The 20,496-nt window shown below is 38.0% G+C and overlaps 1 protein-coding gene across 1 annotated transcript in view; it reads right to left on the reverse strand.

Moving 5' to 3' along the window:
* cacna1bb (calcium channel, voltage-dependent, N type, alpha 1B subunit, b) overlaps positions 1-20,496 on the reverse strand; it is a gene marked incomplete at both ends in the record, with an annotated part of 269,481 nt that overhangs the window by 16,058 nt on the left and 232,927 nt on the right. The window contains 8 exons of the mRNA XM_079256383.1: positions 194-232; positions 3,807-3,917; positions 4,031-4,160; positions 4,631-4,797; positions 6,499-6,608; positions 7,239-7,346; positions 7,476-7,581; positions 17,845-17,941. Of these exons, the coding sequence (XP_079112509.1) occupies positions 194-232; positions 3,807-3,917; positions 4,031-4,160; positions 4,631-4,797; positions 6,499-6,608; positions 7,239-7,346; positions 7,476-7,581; positions 17,845-17,941 (868 nt within the window). The remainder of the gene's footprint in view (positions 1-193; positions 233-3,806; positions 3,918-4,030; positions 4,161-4,630; positions 4,798-6,498; positions 6,609-7,238; positions 7,347-7,475; positions 7,582-17,844; positions 17,942-20,496) is intronic.

Below are 20,496 nucleotides of genomic sequence, written 5' to 3' on the forward strand. Positions count from 1 at the left end.
TTAAGAAGAAGTGAAAAGTGGAGGAGACTATGATGGTGCGAGGTTGTGAACTCTCCACTGTGGTGATAAGAGCACATAGAGGCAAACACAGACATGAGAGATTAAAAAGAAAAAAAGAAAAAGGATAAAGGAGAGGACGAGAGGAGGACAAAGAAGAAGGGATAAGAAAGGTGGCACAACAGGTGGTACATACTGCCAGGTGGGTCCCAGGGGCGTGGCGAGGGTGGCTCCGCTATCAGACAGCACGCACAAGAGGAGGTGGGCAAAATGTTAGCAGTGAGCATCAAAATTAGGAGAAAGGGAGGACAGATAAGAAGAGCAGAGAATAAAGGAGGAGGAGGAGGAGGAGGCTGAGGATATTTTGCTTTTTCTAGCCGCCAAGAAAACTCATAGAAATACCAATACCAAACAGTGACTCGCTATATTTTAACAAGCTAACGTGACGGCTAACGAGTCAAACATCTGCAACTAGGACTTTTTACCATTCATATTCTTTAACCTTGTTATAACACACATGTCAATTAGACCAGAAAACTGCCAATACTTTTGTGTTTAATGAAATGATGATTATTTATGAAAGACCCACTGCTGAACTTTGACAGATTGTCGGTGGGGCACTGGCAACTGACGGCAGTAAAATGTGTCCCTCAAATGTGCTCTCATACTGGAGCGTATAGTAACACCATCATGTTGCAGTTTCTCTTCCGTCTCATCGAGAAGTCTCAGAAAGCTTGGAAACATGTAATTGGGATGTAGTGGGAACGACACAGAAGCAAAGGTGTGTGTGTCTGTTTACGGAGCTAAGTTATGGAACTCCTTAAACAAAGAGCTAAAATGTTGCACAAGTGTTTTCTTATTAAAAAAAATGTAAAAGGATAGAATTATAAGACTGTATACACAATTGTAAGTTTATTGAATCTATCTATAGATATACAAGACAAATGTTTTTTTTTGTGTTTTTTTTTCTCTTATTTTTTGCTGAAGTAGTGTGTGGAGACATGGTTAAGGTGGGGGTTTAATTTAATTTAGTTAGGTCAACTCAACTTATTATTATTCGAAAGGTGCTTTATGGGGCAGATTATATAAGTTTTAATCTTTTATCTGTGCCTATTTGTTCATGTATGACAATGTAAAGTTAAACTGAACATGAAATGAACAAATAAACTTGTAAACTTGTAATTGCAAACCCCCAACAACCACTTAATTGCGTTGCAAGCAGGGGTGCACCTCAGGTCCTATGTGGAGCATTTGACGGTGACAAATGAACAATTGAAATGAACACGATAGATGTCACTGAGTCATCAAACAAGTCCAGGACATGAAGTTTTAGGGTCAAAAAGTTACGTAACACATCTTTAAGTCGGCATCCTACTTGCATCCTGTCTCTTCTCTGAGCTCTTACCAGCCTGTAAAAATCAGTTTGATGTTGACTTTTATCTCTTGCTCTGTCACTCTGTTTTTTCTTGCTTTCTATAATAATGTCCTCTTGCATTTTTTTCAATGAATCAGCCAAAGTGTTTTCCAAAATGGCCAGTGTGTTGATATCCACACTGGCCATTTTGTGTGTTGCTAGTGTGTGAGTGGGTTAGTAAAGTGAAACTCAGCTGTAAAGTGATGCAGCTACATGAAAGCAAAAGTTGTTAAGAACAGTTTCTTGACCTTGAGACACTGCAAGGCAACAATGGCTCCAGCAATTGTACATAAGAAACATCACTGTGCCGTCAAACTGAGTCAGAAGGACAGGGCTTTAAAGCCAGAAGTTATGTGGCGCTGCTCTACAGTGCATTTGACATTGTTCGACTGAATCTTTAATTCTTATGGAAGCTGGATGGTCAAGCTTCGGGTTTTTTTTACACCATGCTTCTGTATTTTGATTCAGTTTTTGGCAAATAGATAAACACAAATATGTCATCTTAGATTTTACGTCCATTTTTTACAGCTTATTTGGTCAAAGATAAAAACCAAGGCACCCAGTTCCCCAGTCAAGCTCTCCAGCTCCTTCCAGTAGATCTCAAGGCATTCCCAGACCAGAAAGGATATATTATCACTCATACAAGTCCTGAGATTTCCCGAGGATGTTCTCCCAAAGAAATGTGCCTATAAAACCTTCAAGAAGATACAACCAGGAAGCATCTTTCTCAGATGCCAAAATACTTCAGCTGACTCATTTTAATACGGATCACTATCAGTCCTGCTCCAAACTCCCTCAAGTTGTGTGAGCTCCTCATCCAACCTCTAAGTCTGAGCCAGACCATGTTCCAAACTACTTTTAATTTAGTTACTTGTATCCAAGATCCTATTCTTGAGTCGCAAAACCAAATCATGTAACCAAAGGTTGGGGATTAGAAGGTTTAAAGACCAGCGAATTAAAAGCTTTGACTTTCAGCTCAACTCTCACTTCACTGCAACAGACTAATGTAGCGATCAAATTATTGCTGACAATGTCCTAATCCATCTTTCCATCTCTCGCTTCAACTTCCAATAACTTGCCAAAAAGATGCTAAAATATTTAAACTCCCTTAAAATATAGTTTTCACATAACTGTATGTAATCATAGAAAGTCTCCAGAGGTGAAAACATGTTGTGCTTTTTGCCTTTTCATGGGATTTCTTTGACAGAAAGTAAAGTCAGAATAACACAGCCTGGATCCTTTAAAGAGAAAGAGGGTGTGAGGTCAAAATGCAACAGAAATATCTGGAAAGCACATGTTAAGAGTCGTGGGGGAGGGCAAGGTCACAAAGGAAAGGGGTGGGGGGCAGACAGAAACACAGAGACAGTGCAACAGCAAAGCTAAACAGACAAGATCAGACTGGTGGAACAAGCCAGAAACACAGAAATGATGGACAGAAAAGTCATTGTAACAAGACGTCCACAGGCTGCAGACGAGAGCAGCTACTGGAAGTCAGAAAAGCAAAATTATTAAAGATGAAGAAAAGAAAGTTATTAAAATCAAAAATCACTGTAGTCATGCAATACAACACTGTTTGTATAAAATGTAAAAATATAAGATGACTAATAACAAAATTAGCTTAATTAAATAAATGTTTTAATTAATCATGTTAATTAATTAAAGAATAACCAAAAAAAATTTATAAATAACTTTAAAACTAGACAGTAAAAAAGAAACAATTCAAACAGATTAAATTAAAATAACAGGCAATTTTATGATAATATAATATAATATAATATAATATAATATAATATAATATAATATAATATAATATAATATAATATAATATAATATAATGTGGAAAATTGTTAAATTGACAAACACAATTGCTTTTTGCATTTGCAATGCATTCATCGATACGATCGCTTTAATAATGAACAGATTAACTGTATGCTGTCTACTTTCTCTGTCCTGAATGTATTCCCCAGTAAAATACATAAAATTGTCAGACTGGGCAGGTCAGGGTCAGCAGGATGAATTGATGTGGACTGACAGAGAGCTGCTCTGCCACCGTTTGCTCACGGCTGGTTTCACTATTCACCAGCCCATCAGCCTTTTTTCAGTCCTGTCCAATGTCTCTAACCTCAGCCTCTTTGGTCTATTATTCATTCATTCATCTTCCTAACCGCTTAGTCCAATTCAGGGTCGCAGGGAAGCTGGAGCATATCCCAGCAGTCTTTGGGCGAAAGGCAGGGTACACCCTGGACAGCTCGCCAGTCCATCGCAGGGTCTTTGGTCTATTATTCCATCCCAAAACATCTAAAGTATCCATAGTGGCTATTTTCTTTTATTACAAGACTGTAGCCCCAGACAGAAGCGATCATGCCAAAGCGATACCAAGAGGACAAGAACTTACATAGTACTCAGCGTTTAGTCTGGGCAGAGATGCTGCTCTGCAGTGGCTCTCCAGGCTGGGGTATCCCTCCGTGTCTGAGATATTCTCTACCTGTTTTAGTTCTACCACTTCCTGGAAGACAAACAGGAACATACAGAGACAGCATAGAGGAAAGATGCATGTCAAAACACATTAAGGAAGAATGCCGTAACACAAGATTAAATATAGATAATATGTTTTTGTACCTGGTGTCTAGTGGAATAATGCACATCCTCTGACTGGCCTCTCTGCAGCTTCCTCTGGGCTCTGGGCCTCTGAGCAGCCTGAGAAACATCTCCAGACTGGGAATGTTTTATGGCACTCCTCTGGTTTAGCCTGTGCATGAACAAGCAAAATCTTTAACTGTCATTCTGTTGTTAGTGTTCATAAATCTCTTATTTCAGTCAAACTCTATGCTGATGACACCCTGTTATTGTCATCTTTCCCCAAACAGACAGTCATGGAGGCATACGTCATGGCTTATCTGGTATCAGGGCTACATCAGAGGATCAACCTAAACCAGATCAAGATTTCTTTGGGGAAAATTATGTGTATTCATAAAAATATGAAAGATGTGTGTTCATAAGTAGGCCTTTATACTTCACACACCAGTAACAGTCCACCCCTGGACGACAGAAATATGCTTCTAACAGGGCTGTTTAAATACGTTTTCTTCATTACTGGTACATTTAGGTAAAGTTTTTGAACTGATCTGAGTCTTTATTGTTGCAGTAAAAATTGCTGCTTTAGACAACACCAGCATACATATAAATGCAAGTTGTTTATATACTGCATGTGTCATTTACATGGTGTTGTAGGGGATGGTGGTGGTGATGGCAGTGGTTGGTGGGGGTTTTGGCTTTGTGTCTGGTTCTGGCTGGGCTATGAAAGGTTTGGTTCTGGAGATCGGTGGCTCTACGTCCAGTAGGTGTGTGAAAGGCAGCACAGGACGGAACAACGCCCCCAGTTTATTCTGCAGGATGGAGAAAAAACAGAACCATCAAAACAAACCTGAAATTCGAAGCTGATTTTCACAACCAATAGAAAAATCCAGGGTACAAATTGATACCCCAGAAATATACAAACATAAAACTTAAAAAACATAACCTTTTGTTTTAGTTATTAACAAGAAAAGGGCAATTTACACAGTCAAGACATGGAGAAATTCTTATTATTGTAAATCATGTTTCTAAACAGTTAAGGAATAAGAGTATAACGTATACTCGCCAGCCATTTCATTAGATTCAACGGCTGTTGACGCAACTATTTAATCAGCCAATCAAATGGCACCAACTCATTCCAATCAGGCCTGTAGAAATGGTCGACACAACTTATTGAAGTTTAACCCTTTTACTGCTGATGAGAAAGTTCCCTATTTTTAATCAGAATTCTTTATTTTGCTCTTTAATGCAGTCTAATAAAAATGTTTTTTTTTTGTATTTTTTTTTTTACCATTTATTTTCATGTGATAAGTTAAAATGATTGTGTGGTGATCTTCTGCTCCCTGGTATCCATTAGGTGACAGGAAACAAGAATCAGCTCATGTTCAGCAGTGAGCAAAGTTTCTACCACAACTAATGCTAATGCTAAATGTTAATGCTAGCATGTCTCATTCAGGTCTTCTGGATTCCCAGCCCTGCCTACATGTTTTATAGGTAACTACTTTAACACACCCGAATGAAGCAAAGGGTTTGTTAACAGGCTGTGATGAGTTTGATGAGGAAGTTCAACAATCTTTTGGTCTAAAACATGCAGGGTAGTGTGTCCTGAGAAACACTGCCATGTAGGGTAACTGAGCATCAGACTCAGGAAGAAAGTAGATTTACACAACTTTAAGGTGAAGCTGCAGATGTACTGGGAGTTTCACACACAACCATGTCTGAGGTTCACAGAGAATGGTCAGAAAAAGAGAACGTTATCTGGAGAGACTGGTTGGAGATGAAGCAGATGGGCTACAGCAGCAGAAGACCTGGATCTAAGTTCACTTTGAGTCCCTTAGTACCAACATGACATGGTTTAACCCCTACAGTCTACCAGAGTACTGCTGACCATGTCCATCCATTTATGAGCACAGTGTAGCATCTTCTGATGGAAACTTCCAGCAGGATGATGCACCATGTCACAAAGATCACATCATCTCCATGACGATGAGTTCACTGTCCTCCAACGGCCTCCACAGTCACCAGGTTTGTTTCAGTACAATCAGAAATAAAAGTTAAATTCTTTTATTCTAAAATGTTTCAGTGAAAAGTTATTCCTCCCAACCTGAACCATCCAACCATCACATGTTGTTTTCTGGTGGCTTAAAGTTGACAAAACGTGAGCTGATTGAAAATCAATGTTTTAAGTCAGACTCCTGTTTAACTTTTGTTTCTTCATGTTGTTATAATTCTAAAAGTTTCATTATCAGTCAATTTATCAAGTTTTTTATAAATATAAATGTCCTGAATATGAAGTTATTGTCCCAAACTGGCCAAAATGAACTAAATAATGATGATTTATTTGAATTTGAGCTGTAAGATATAAAACTTTCTCCTTGTCACATAATCCCAAAATAAGAAAGAGAGAAACAATATGAAAACACATTCTACTAATTCTAATAAAACTTTTAAAACACGCTGTGTTATTCTACTCTGTAAGAAATAGGTGGCTTCTTCTCAGAATGTTTTCCTACCTGAGGAGCTCCTGAAGGATTCTGCTGCTGAAGTTTCTTTGCCCGATTCTGTTTGTAGTAGTCAAAGATCATGTGAGCTGCGTAGACCTTCCCGACCGTCAGCTCGTTATCTAGAGAAGAAAAAACACACATTGTAACGCAGTTCCTCCATATGAGCAGGAGATGGCACCAGAAGAGCAACAAAAGACAACTCAGAGGAGGGAGGAGGGAAAGGTTTGGGTGGAACTGCTGGAGACGGACAGGAGAGAACTGCTGAAAACATCCACAACCGGTACTTATGTGTCAGTTCAGCTTGCTTAATTAATGACACATACTTCAGTTTCTTGAGAGAAAGAGCAAATCATGAGACCAAATTACAGAGAATTATCATAAGAATGACATCTTTTAGATGGAAAATGACTAAAATGTAGACAAAATAAAACACTTTTGTTTTACTTGTTTTAAAGTAAACAGAAATCAATTTCAGTAATTTTCTAAGAGAAGGGAAAAAAAATTCAAAGCGGAGTTCCCACTGCCTCAACCCTTTTTATTTTTAAATTAATATCTAGTGTGTGTAACATTTTATTCATTAAATGAATAAATACATTAATGAAATACAAGAAAAAAATGTATGATTTACAAGAAAAAGAGTTCTAGAAGGAAAATCAGTAGAAATAAAGAGAGAAAACATAAAGAAAGGACACAGCTGGCTGGTAAACATCTGGTTAATGGAGCCTTTTACGCCCCAAATGGAGGCTCACATTTATGTGGCGTCACCAGCAGATCCACAGTCTTCGCAGATAGGTTGGGCCAAACCCGGCTGATCTCCTTCCTTAGGTCGACATCACACAAATGCTGTGCCAGGACCCCTGGGGGGGCAAGCCCACAAACATGCCACATCAAATCTGCACCGGAGCCATCACTGCCGTTCACCTTCGTGTCAGAGCCTTCAGCGAAGCCGGGAGGAGCTCTGGGTTCTGTAGTTTTCAGTTTCTTACCGGATGCCAGTTTAATCTCAAGAGCCGTGCGAATCAGGGCCATCAGCGTGGAGGTGAAGTGGACCGTGTTGTCGTCCGCGATTGGCATGTTCATCCTCACCAATCGCTGAGAGGAACGTGAGGAAAACTTACTGACATGTCAAATATGAAAGACCAGCAACAAAAAAAAACAAAAAAAAAACCCAACTTTCAATCAGCTGAATAAAAATGGATCTTTATAAAAAAAAAATTGATAACTCATAAAAATGTGGCATTGAAACAAGGTGTTCAGTTTTTTTTTTCATTTTTTAAGATTTTTTACATTTTTTATTTTCTTTAAATTATTTTAAAAATTATTTTAATTTCTATTTATTTTTGTTAGATTTTTGTTTTTAATCTTTTTAAATTAGCCTTTTTATTTATTTTTTTTTTCAATTAATTTAATTAGTTAAGATTTCACAAATTTTTGCCTGAACTGATAAAATCCTCCCACTGGAAAGCATTCATTTAAATAAAAAAAGAAAAAAAACCATAATAAAATTATTTTTTAAAAGCATAATAATAATAATAATAATAATAATAATAATATTTTGATTATCATAAACTAATGATCCACATACAAGCCGCGACTCGACTGTTTTGTGCAAACCCTACCAGCCCTTAACAGACCAGTATTCCTGCTGCCGTTGCCATGAGACTACCATACTACAACAGCAGCACACTCCTCCTAAAACCTAAAATCTGATTAACTCGTGAGGCTCAGCAGCACCGTATAAGCTGTGAATATTCCAATTCTCCACTGCTGCTGAGAACATGCAGCGGCTTTTCCGCCGTTCTCAGAACAACATAAGGCCTGAGGAAAACAGAGAGGTCGCCGGTGAGGACTGGACTCTGGAATCTGTCTGACAAAGAGCCGTCCATCACCGCCACTGTCATTAAGCAGAACTGAATACAGGAGCCCAAGAAGCCTCTCGGCTGCACTTCTGATTCATTTTGCAGAAATTAGGAGCATGGAGGTGGGTCCATGTTGTACAAGCGGCGTGTCCTGAGTTTTGGTTTGGTTCATACTGGCGTCGTGTAGATAAGGTAACATCTGCTCATCCAGCGTAGGCCGTGTGTTGTTGACAGCAGTCAGAAGGTTGTGTGTGTCAGGATGAATGCCGTTGGATTTGAGTCGGTTTTATATATTGAATTTCTTTATGACATTTTTCATATCCAGCAGGGATGTCAGGAAGAACGTTAGAAATGATTAATGGAGTCAAAACAGCACCAGGAGGTGCAGAGCTGCACATACAAACGAATGCTGGGTGGAAATGGGGGTTCCAGTGACTTCACCCAACTTCAATGAGTTTTAAAGCTTCTCGGTTCAGAGACGAGACAAACTGGACTCCAGGAAACCAGTTCCGTATGTTTGTGTGTCTGTGCTGTTTTCAGTCAGCTGAACTGGTCCAGAGTTAGCTAATAATTAATTAATTAAAAATAAATATTAATCTAAGGGCAAATATATCAACAATTATCCCAAACTGGTGTTGATATCAGATGATACTAGAGTGATAACACCGATACTCTAACGTAAAGCATGAAACTGTCCAAATCTTATTAAATGGAGAAGGAGAATAAAGTGCTGGGTTCAGGAAACATTTATGCCAAAAGTCATCATCTCTTACTGAGATGATGCCACATTTAGATTTTATAAATACTGTTGGAAATAACATTATTTTCTGGACACCAGATTGTAAAAACTCTAAACATAAATCTTGGAAACATTCACAAATGTCATAAATAAGGAGGAAATGTTGTTTTATTTGGTTCACAAAACACCCTCCTCTCGCTGAGATAACGCCAAATCTGGGTTTTTATGTATGAGTAATGTTGCACATGCATTATTGTATTTAACTAATTAAACCATTAAATCCATGATCTCTAATCTCTCAACATTCACATGTTTTACAGCCCTGTAAAAAAGTATCAGTATTGATGATACTAACCATTTATTTACTTCTTATTGGATTGATATAAAATCTTTCAGTATCACACACTCCAACCTTGTTGGAAGGCGCTCAGCTGTGAATATGTGCTTCCTGTCTGATACTCCTGCTGATTGTCTGCCTCTTGCAGCCAATCGCTGCTTCGAACGAACATAACACGACTTCTGGATCGTCTGGTCAGTTTGGCATCGCCCCATGTTTCTGTGGAGATCCTATATTTTTACGTTTGTTTGTGTACTCATTAGATCTTCGAGTGTGAACGCTGAGTTTAGACTATCCTTTAAGAGGAATGCTGCCATTCTTATTTTCCTGTAATTCATTTTTACATATTTATGTTAAATAAAGAAACACGCTGCAGAACTTTTATAGTTTTCCCAGTGATGCACCCCCTATCGATGGCTTATTCAGCATGCATATCGCATCCTACCTGACCTTGGGATGCTGAGAAATACACATGACTAATTTATTTGTGATAAAATAAATCCTGAATGCAGAGTTTCATGATCAGGAAGTTACATAATGCGTCTTTAAGGAGTTGAGTTGCAAGTTTAAACCAGCGGTGTAGTCCAGGGTGTACGTGAGTATACGAAGTATGACCAAAATTCTTTTTCAGTCTACGTAAAGTATACCCACTTCTAAACCCCATGTGATGCTGCTTTTACAACAACGAACATCCGTACACATGTAGCTACGTCGCGCAGCAGCTCACCCAAGGTTAGGGTTGCCACCTTTCATAAATTGTAATAAGGGACGCACAGCTTTGGCAGGGGGGGCTGTGAATACATTGCAACAACATAAAGCTGTGATTACATGGCTCTCCGCTAACATGAGGAAATATATAAAAATAAATAAAATATATAATAAAGAGTCATATGTACAATACTGAGATATTATGTAACTGATTAACCTTAAATAGGATTTCTGTGTGTAGAGCGTGCAACATTGAACTTTACATAAAAAAACACCTGTGTCACTTCACCTGCATGCGGTAGGAGGGGAGGAGTGGGATGGATTCATATAATCTATACCGTGGTCACTGATCGTTGGTAAGTTCAATTACCGTCTTATACAGGCGTTACCATAGCAACACGTTAATCAGCTGGTTCAGATCAGCGGAGTTTTGACAGGTGAATGAGAGAAACGCGACTTGTCAACAGTTGTTGGCTTAGAAACTATAGAGGACAACATAAAATAGTTCCTACAGCCTACTTTGGCACATTTAGCGAGTTTTGTAAAAAGAAAGGAAAGAAAAAAAAAGGAAACATTTGTTATGAAATGTTTACAGTGTGGAACCATGGTGATGACGATGCCGTGCCCAGCGTCGTGCCGTGAAAACGGCTCCTCGTTGTTTAATCCTCCATGTTGGACTGTTTCTGTCTTGAAGGGAAGTCATGTCATCACAGTTTAACAACACTAAAAGGCTAATTTATCAAATGATCACTTACTACAGAATCCCTAACAATGGACATAAAAACATAAAGCTCTAAACATTTTAATGTTTGAAATGCATATAAAAACAAACGTTTCCGTTTAGCTCGGCTATATATGTATCTGCGTGTATTTATTAACTTTTCATCCATTGAAAAGACGTTTTTAATGGGTATATATGTTATTTATATTGGCTAGTACGGCATATAAATAACCGATCCTGCTCTCCTGATGCCGTTAGATGTCGGACAGGCCACCGTGTGCGACTAAACAGTCGCTGACACGTTGTACAATCTGACTTATAAACATCTTCATGGACGCTGCAGCCGCATCTCTTCACGTCTTTTTCACATGCCCTTTTTATTTTCAGGAGCTAGAGAACCAGGTAGGCTACAGGAGACATGTTTAAAAGGCGCGGGTCTTCTGAGGAGCGTGCATGAGTCATGTCTGTCTCTAGGCAACCGTGACTGTCCAACAGGCGCAGAGGGGAGGAGGCTGCACCTGCACTGATTCTGCACGACAAGAACATGTTTGCTGACTGTTCATGTTTGCTGACATGTGTAGGCTGCTGGAAAGTTATGAAAATATGGAACAAAGTGCGTCCCGTGTTGGTTCACTCCGGGGCGCAACACTTGTCTGTAAATTAAAGGCAGCTAAGGTCAGGTTAGCTATGCTGGTGCAGTTAGCCATCAGCTGCATTAACTTTAGCCTGAATATAGACATAATGACGATATATGTATATACATGTATATATGTCTATGGGGCTGTCTCTCACTAGTCTGTTTGCCAGACAGAAAAGTCTTACATGACACTTTTTCAGAAACAGCGTTTTTCTAGGCAACTTTTTTTCTGTTTTTAAAACAAGTGTGAAAACACGAGAGTATACCCACTTCTTCAGGGAACACTACACCACTGGTTTATACTCTTTTTCTTTTTGTTTGCTTTGTGATAAAGTCAGTCACCCTTTCTATTGACAGTTTGAGACGTCTTGGCTCTCCCTGAAGAAATGGTCTCTTTATGTCTTCCTGAGAAGTAAACTGTAAAGAAAGTGTTGCTCACATCCATCTTCTGGTGCTGTCTGTCTAAACAACTGTCATACTCTTATATTCAGCCAAAAAGGCTCTTTGATCTTGTTTTGAGAGTATATTTGGCAAAAACACGATGTGTGAAGTTATTCATCATGTTTTGATGTGTTTACTTGGTTAAAATCGGGGTTGTTTTACAAAAATATCAAATTAAATCATCTCACTGAGACTCTGAGATCAAAATCTATCTTTCACCCTCTATTTTAGCCGTGAAACCAGTGTTTCCATACCTCCCAGTAGTAACTCACACACAGCAGAAAGGAGCTGTTTCAATGAAAAAACAACACTGGAAGAGTTTCTCAAATCAGAAAACATTTCTAGACTTTAAACAAGTCAGAAACAGCTTAAAACTAGTGAAACACTCGATAAGATTTCTTTTCATCGTAGTTCGTTTATCACTTTGAGAAAAAAGATCCTAAAATAAGAAATGTTAAATTGAAGGACTGGTAGCGTCGTGATGGCTTAGTTGGTGTAGTAACTCAGGTGGTCGAGCAGGTTGTCCAGTAACTGGAAGGTCGGTGGCTCAGTTCTTATTTCATCCGATCATTATGGTTTTTGGCAAAACAGACTTCATCTCCGTTCAGTAATGTTTGGTAATGAATGTTTGGTGGTCTGAGAGGCTGCCGTCACTACCCCATTCAGCAGGGACAGTCTTTATTTAAAAATGACCTTTAACAGTTTATCTTGAATTCAGAAGAATCATATTGTTTAGTTGTTTTTGTTTTCAGTTCGTAACTATTAAAGTAAGAAAGAAACAACTCTGAAAGGAAGCATTAACAGGCTGGTTTCCAGGTCAAACCTTTAATGGGTGTTTCTCACTTGTCTAAAGTCAAGATCATTTTCCTTACATCCAGAAATCAATCAACTTACTGCACCAGCACATTGTTTTCTGGATTATAGTCACAATCTTCTTGATCCATATTTTTATTGTTTTTACTCACATTAAAAGGCTAAATAAGAAGAAATGATTTATTCCAGGACCGAAGGAATGAAAACCTCACTAAGTGAAGAACTAGACGTGTGATTTAATTTGTGGTTCAGTGTGACATCACACACCGTCTCTCTGTGTTGATGTCCAGCCTGGTGTTTACCAGCCAGACCGGCTGCGTGTTCATGTATGTAAATGTGAATCACCCCCCCCCCCGTCTCACCTTGCAGCTCTCAACCCTCCCTTCTTATAAAAGGCAGAAAGCAGACAATGGCAGTGTGTATTTTCAACGCAAAATGGTGGAAAACAGAATGAAACGTTCTCCTGATGACAACCAGGATCTAACCTTATCTCTAAAAACACCTGCGGTTGTTGGCAAAGAAGTTGTCAGATAACAAAAAAAAAAAAGAAAGAACTGAACCAGTTTAGCACATTTAAGACCAAAGACCACTACAAGTTTGAGGTAGCAGTTTGATTCTGAGCGAGACCTTCGTTTCCTCTGGACAGGTGAGTAACATCACATATAAGTCACTTTGTAATCTTCCATAAAACTGTAATATTATTTTTCTCAGTGTTTTAACACTTTGCACATTTGTTTGCAGATGAGGGGGAAGACGTAGAGGGAGGTGTGGAAATGGACACACTTTATTTGGGTCTAAAGGCAGTCAAATGATTCACCTGTTTACATGAACCAGTTTTTTGTAATGCATTAGTTGAAGTGAAATGAGTGAAAATCTAATAGTCGGCCACCAGAAGAAAGGAAAAAAAAAAAAACTAAGAAAACAAAATAAGGAAACCTGATTAGGTCTTAAAATATCTGCATTAAATTTTCTCGATAATGATAAAAAAAAAATAAAATAGAATAAATAAAAATCTTTACTACAAATAAAACGTTGGGTAGTTTAATCTTTAATGCTTTCCAAACGTGAGGATTTATTAGAGAATTTCTGAGTTTAATCAATTAAAATTTGACAACTGAGTAGAAAAAACAATTATTGACACAATGAAGTGAACATACATGGTTGTCTGTAATAAAAGTCTGAAAATCAGCCACTGGTGTTTTCATATTGCGACTGATTTCAAACACATGAAGTTGTAAGCATGCAGCCACAACATGCAAAGCTGCAGGATCAGAGCTCAAGTGATTCCTGCACACATGCATGTAGGAAATAGAACACAGCATTGGTTCAGAGTAGAAGAGGTAAATATATAAACCCACAATCAATGAGATGGGGCAATGAGATGTGAAAGGAAGCAAAATGAAACTAGATAATCAAAAGAATAAAAGGGGGAGTTAGTCATATACACATTGCATTAAGCTCCCATTGGACAGATGGAAAATTATAGTTGCATCCATGAAAAAAAAAAAAAAAAAGATATTTTCAAGCTCTCCTTCAAAGAGAAAATATTACAGCAGGTGTGTGTTTGCAGAGAACAATTTGTTCATGCACATATGCATACAGTGAAGTTATGATGGAGAAGAAAATGACACAAATCTCCAGAGAGGGTAAGATAAAGATCACTCAAAAGAGACAGCAAAGTTCAGCCTGAAGTCAGAGCACAGAAACTGGAAACTATGGAGGGGGGGCAGGGAACACAATTCCCCCTGTGGAGATCAGGGGGAGTTATGTTGATTAGGAAGTCAAGCAGGTTAGGAAGGCGCATGAAGAATGAAGAATAGTAACTTAACAGTGGGCGCGAAGGAGAAACAGGAATGGGGAGAATACAATGCTAGCCTTGCTCTCAAATGCAGCGCTGCTCTCTCTCTGTGTCTTTGTTCCTTTCTCTGTCGATTCACAATAACAGGAGTTATATTTGGAGATGTCACCACATCAGTTCCAGGCATTTGTAACTGGGGCAAGGCCAGGGCTGCTTCAAATATGATTCAATTGGACAGCTGTGCACACAGGGACTACTCACATTAAGACTGCATGTTAAGAGGTAAGCAGCTGGCACAGGGTCTACCTGAGAATCATAAGATGTGTACTTGACTCCCACTTCACCACGATTCTTTTGCGTAGTCACAGAATAGAAAAGCTGGGTCATTTGAGTCAGGGCTAAGGGAAAATATTCTTACATGCCTCATCTTGGCCAAAAAGAAAACTGTTGATTGTACCTGAAAGTAGATGTGATGCAGCACTAAATCCATTTGACTTTCCTGATATTTTATTTCTGCACCATTTCTCTGTAACTTTAAACTTTTTTCACCAAAAATGAGTATTGTGCAGTAGCTTATAATCTATTGCAAACTTATTGATTTTGTATAAGAAATTATTGTAACAGCACTTAAGTGGAAACAAATTGCTTAGAATAAAATATATTAGATCATACTACATCATATTGTATTGCATTGCATGTTATCATATTGCTCACGCTGCATTAGATCACATCGTATCGCATCACATTGTATCACATTGTATTTTATTGCATCTCATTGTATCACATTGCTCAGACCATATTTAATGGCACCGCATTGTACCATATTGCATCGTATCATATTGCATCGTAACGTTTTGCATTGTATCAAAACGCATTGTATTGTATTGCATTGCGCTGTATTGTATCATACCGTATTGCATCGTATCAAATTCCATCATATCATATTACATCGTATCGTATTACATCATATCATATTACATCGTATCGTATGGCATCGTATCGTATTGCATTGTATCGTATTGCATCGTATCGTATTGCATCGTATCATATTACATCGTATCGTATTGCATCGTATCGTATTGCATCGCATCGTATTGCATCGTATCGTATTGCATCGTATCATATTACATCGTATCGTATTGCATCGTATCATATTACATCGTATCGTATTGCATCGTATCGTATTGCATCGTATCATATTACATCGTATCGTATTGCATCGTATAGTATTGCATCGTATCGTATTGCATCGTATCGTATTGCATCGTATCATATTACATCGTATCATATTACATCGTATCATATTACATCGTATCGTATTGCATCGTATCGTATTGCATCGTATCATATTACATCGTATCGTATTGCATCGTATCGTATTGCATCGTATCATATTACATCGTATCATATTACATCGTATCATATTACATCGTATCATATTACATCGTATCGTATTGCATCGTATCGTATTGCATCGTATCATATTACATCGTATCATATTACATCGTATCATATTACATCGTATCGTATTGCATCGTATCGTATTGCATCGTATCATATTACATCGTATCGTATTGCATCGTATCATATTACATCGTATCATATTACATCGTATCATATTACATCGTATCGTATTGCATCGTATCGTATTGCATCGTATCATATTACATCGTATCATATTACATCGTATCGTATTGCATCGTATCGTATTACATCGCATCGTATTACATCGTATTGCATCGTATCGTATTGCATCGTATCGTATTACATCGTATTACATCATATCGTATTACATTGTATCATATTGCATCGTAACGTTTTGCATTGTATTGAATTGCATTGTATCGTATTGTATCATACCGTATTGCATTGTATCAAATTCCATTGCATCGTATCATATTGCATCATAACATTTTGCATTGTATCAAATCGCCATGTATCATATTACATCGAACCGTATTATATCATACTGTATTGCTTCATTACGCATCATAATGTATTGCATCATATCACATCACATTGTATTGCATCGCAATGTATTGCATTGCCCGTACTGCACTGAACTGTATTGCATCACATCTTGATGCATTGAATTGCATCACATCGTATCATATCTTATTGGATTGGATCACAACTTACATATCACATAGAAACTAATTGCATTGTAGCGTATTGTATCACATCACATTGTATTGCATCATAACTCGTCATATCACAACTCATCACACTGTATCGCATCATATCGAATCGTATCGCATTGTATCATTTTCCACTGCAGCGTATCACATCACATTGTTTTAACCACTCAGAACCCACTAAGGATGCTTTCCCATTGATGGCAGAATATCACCAAACTGGTTAAGCTCGATCCTTTGTGAATATAGCAAGTTGTCATTTTAGAAATCTAAAAAACAAAAACTGGCTTTCTACCTGTTGTTCAGCTAATTGCATAATCAAAGGTGTCACCTTGATTTTGATTTGTCATTTTTGATTAACAAAGCCTCCATAGAATAAAAACATGTGCTTCGGTTCAAATTCACTCCTTTTGTCTTCATCCCCAAGTGGGAGTCTTTAAATATTGATTTTCCCATAAATCATTATATATGTAGTTTAAGCCAAACTGAGAGGAACTTCATCCCAGCAGTAGTCAATAATGGACATAATTTCTGGTTGTATTTATGGAAGTAATTCCTGTAATAGTTTGTAGTGCGTCTGCATTTCTTATGGAGCCCTACTGATGAAAACCTCCATTACAGGTGGAGAATCCATGCTGGTAGAATTCCACTAGAAAAAGATCCTGGAGTTCATTAAAACTTTAAGATTCTATGAAGAAAGACAGAAAGCCAAACTGCATTCATGTTTTGGAAGTTTTGGATGAAATAAAAACATAACTAATTTTAAGTTAATCTTAGGGAAGAGAGCATTGGAGTCGTTTTGACTGTCAAGCTCTCGCTACTGCATCCAATTATGTGATTCCCAAGAAGCTTTCTGATACAGGCAATTCTTTTAAGTCAGAAAGCATTGTGTTTTCAGATAAATAAATAGTTTTCATCACTTTTTAGCCTCATTGCTCTCATTTAACAACGAGATACTCCTCGATTGTCTGACAGCAGATGAGCAGAGTTTACAACAAACCCTCCACAGAGCAGGAAGAAGCCACAGAAATTTACAGCTAAACAGAGAGATTATCACAGCAGCAGGCCGGAGACTGGCAGCAGCACACTGACAGAAGCCTGAAGATGTTCGGCAGGTGGAAACAGGAACTGGAGAAGGTGGGGAAGAGGAGACCGGAGGGATTCTACCTTATATGCGACCCGGGGTGGACATTTCTTTCCCAAACCTAGTGGTGGGGACATGTCGCGGAGCATCTCGTACATATCACGGTAAACCATGCGACCGCTTCCAGGGAAAAGGGTTGCCATGGAAGGAGAGATGGTTTCCCAGGTGAGGGAGATTTGAGGTGAAACAAGGAGGCATTGGAAGTTAAAGTGTGACAGAAGATGATACAATGTAAGAGAGAGAATGGGAAGGGGATGAAAAAAAAAGGAGAAGACAGAAATCTTTGTTAATAAGATTTCCAGGGTATCATGGTCTGGAATTTCATTACAATTGAATTTACAGATCAAGGAATGAATCCCAGACGAGGAAGGGAGGGAATATGCTCCAGAATATTCCCAGCTTAAAGATGTTGCATGAAAGAAACCTGGTGGAAGATTTAAATTTAGTTTTAACTTCATTTAAAGGAACACTACACCAAAAAAACTGTTTTTTTTTTTCTTCCATTTTTACTGCTTATAGCAACATAGTTACAAACTGACAGTTTTTGGGACTTTAAATATACATACTTATGATCTTTTCTTTCTAAGATTGTGTTCATAGTAAGAATTTATACGCACCAGCTTCAACTTTCACTGTGCTTTGCATTCATGGATCAAAAATCGTGTTTTTAGTGGAGTATTCCTTTAAGCTGCCCTCACCGTCTGCATGCTAAGTAGCATCAGCCGTAACCAAAGGGAGAAACAAAGCTCACAATGCTCTCTCAGCACTGCTTCTCTTGTCTCCAAAAGCAGGTGGACCTGTCAGGCATCACAAAATTTTCACTTTTTGCTCGAGCCTTACATGTTGCATTGTTTCTTCCCATCGCCATGGTTACGTGCCAGCAGGTTAGTAGAGGGCCAATGACAGTTTGTATGCATGTGTGGTCAAGTCATTCTCTGCCACCGCAGGGAATAAGAACAGACAGTCACAGTCTGAAACCATCACAGCCCCTTTCAAAACAAAAGGGCTGTGTGGGAGTGCAAACCTTATAAGCCACCCTGTTGGGGCACTTCTTCCCCAGGCCCAGGGGTGGCGAGATAAAACGCAATAATTTGTACATATCCCGATAGCAAATCCTCCCACTGAAAAAGATAAGACATGTTCATGAGATTAGATCCAAAATACACTCACTGAATCCGTCCATCGTCGCTTGTTCTCATTTAATAAGCATTAATGTTTACATGCATTGATCAGACACAACATGACCGGAAGTGAGACACATTGGTTATCTCGTTATAATGACAGCTGGTAAATGTTAAGATGTTATGATGTTTGTGTGCTGGAAACAGAAAAAATAAGTCTAAGAATTTTAGTTCAAATCAGCAGCATCGCCTAAACTCCAGTTTATGTGGGTCAGAACTATGGAAACGGACTCAAGAAAGGAACCAGAGTCATGGTCGTGGACAGCCAATGCTCCATTTTGCAGGGAGGAAATGAATAAATGTGCTAATATAGCGTAAATCACAAACAAAAATAAGTTAAAATTACTGCTGGTTTTGACAGAAAGGCGTCAGAACACGCATTTCCATCTTGTTTTTACTTGCGGCAACACAGGTGCAGAAAAATCCACTTCTATCATACCGCTCTAATATGAAACTAACTGGAATGTCAAATTTCTTATCAAAGGGAAACAATAAAAATTACTTGATAAAAATCAAGTAGTCAAACTATTTTTTTTTTTTTTTTTTTTTGGTCATCATAGCTGTTGTGGTTTCTTTCTTTTTTTCTAAATGTTCAACAAATTAAATAAATTGAATTAAATAAATAATTAAACAAACAAATAAATGACAAAAAAAAGTTAAATTAAAATTAATCATGGGAATGATAGAAATTAATCAATTGATAAATAGTATCAAATTTATAAATGAATTTTGGATCAAAATTAAATAGGAATAAAAGTTTTACAAAAAAATCTAATTAGAGCTATTTAAATGAAATAATTAATCCTGTGAAAGTAATAAACAAAAAAACCCAAAAACATATTCTAAATTTCCTGTATAATAATATAATCAATCGAGTTGAGTAATTAAAAACAAACAGAAAACAGTAAACGCATAAACAAATATAGAATAATAAAATAAATTAATTAAACTTGTATTCTGAACAGGCTTAGCTGCTCTTTTCCTTCCAGTAAAAGCAATAAAAACAGTGATATTTAAATGTTTCTTGGCATTATGATGAGTTCAGGCAACTGGAAATAGCCTGAATGTTATTGAAGGCACTTCAAGGAGCAACTCATTTATATTCAAAGAATTCCTCCCCCATAATGTCTGTCAGGTGACGGAAATTTCATATTTCACATCTCACACCTCTCCTGGAGTCCCGACTCACTGACAAGGCTCCTGTGAAGCTTTCGTTAAAATTTAATGAGCCTTACATAATCTGAGACAGATTAGGTTTCAGTCTCACTCAAAACCTGCTTTGAGCTTTAGTCAAGGTAACAGAGTCAGGTGGGTGGAAAGGGCAGAAAAGGTGCCGACATAAACCTGTAGTCTTCTATTACAGGGATGGCAATAGTCTCTCTTTAAACCACAGCGACAGACTGACGAGCTTTGGAGCTTATCTGGAGGGCTGAGTGGCCTTCAAGTGTAACACTGGCTTTACACACATCAGTCCAGCCAGCATGGGGGCTCAAC

Source organism: Telmatherina bonti, assembly GCF_933228915.1.
Source record: "Telmatherina bonti genome assembly, chromosome: 17".
NCBI classification, from domain to species: domain Eukaryota; kingdom Metazoa; phylum Chordata; class Actinopteri; order Atheriniformes; family Telmatherinidae; genus Telmatherina; species Telmatherina bonti.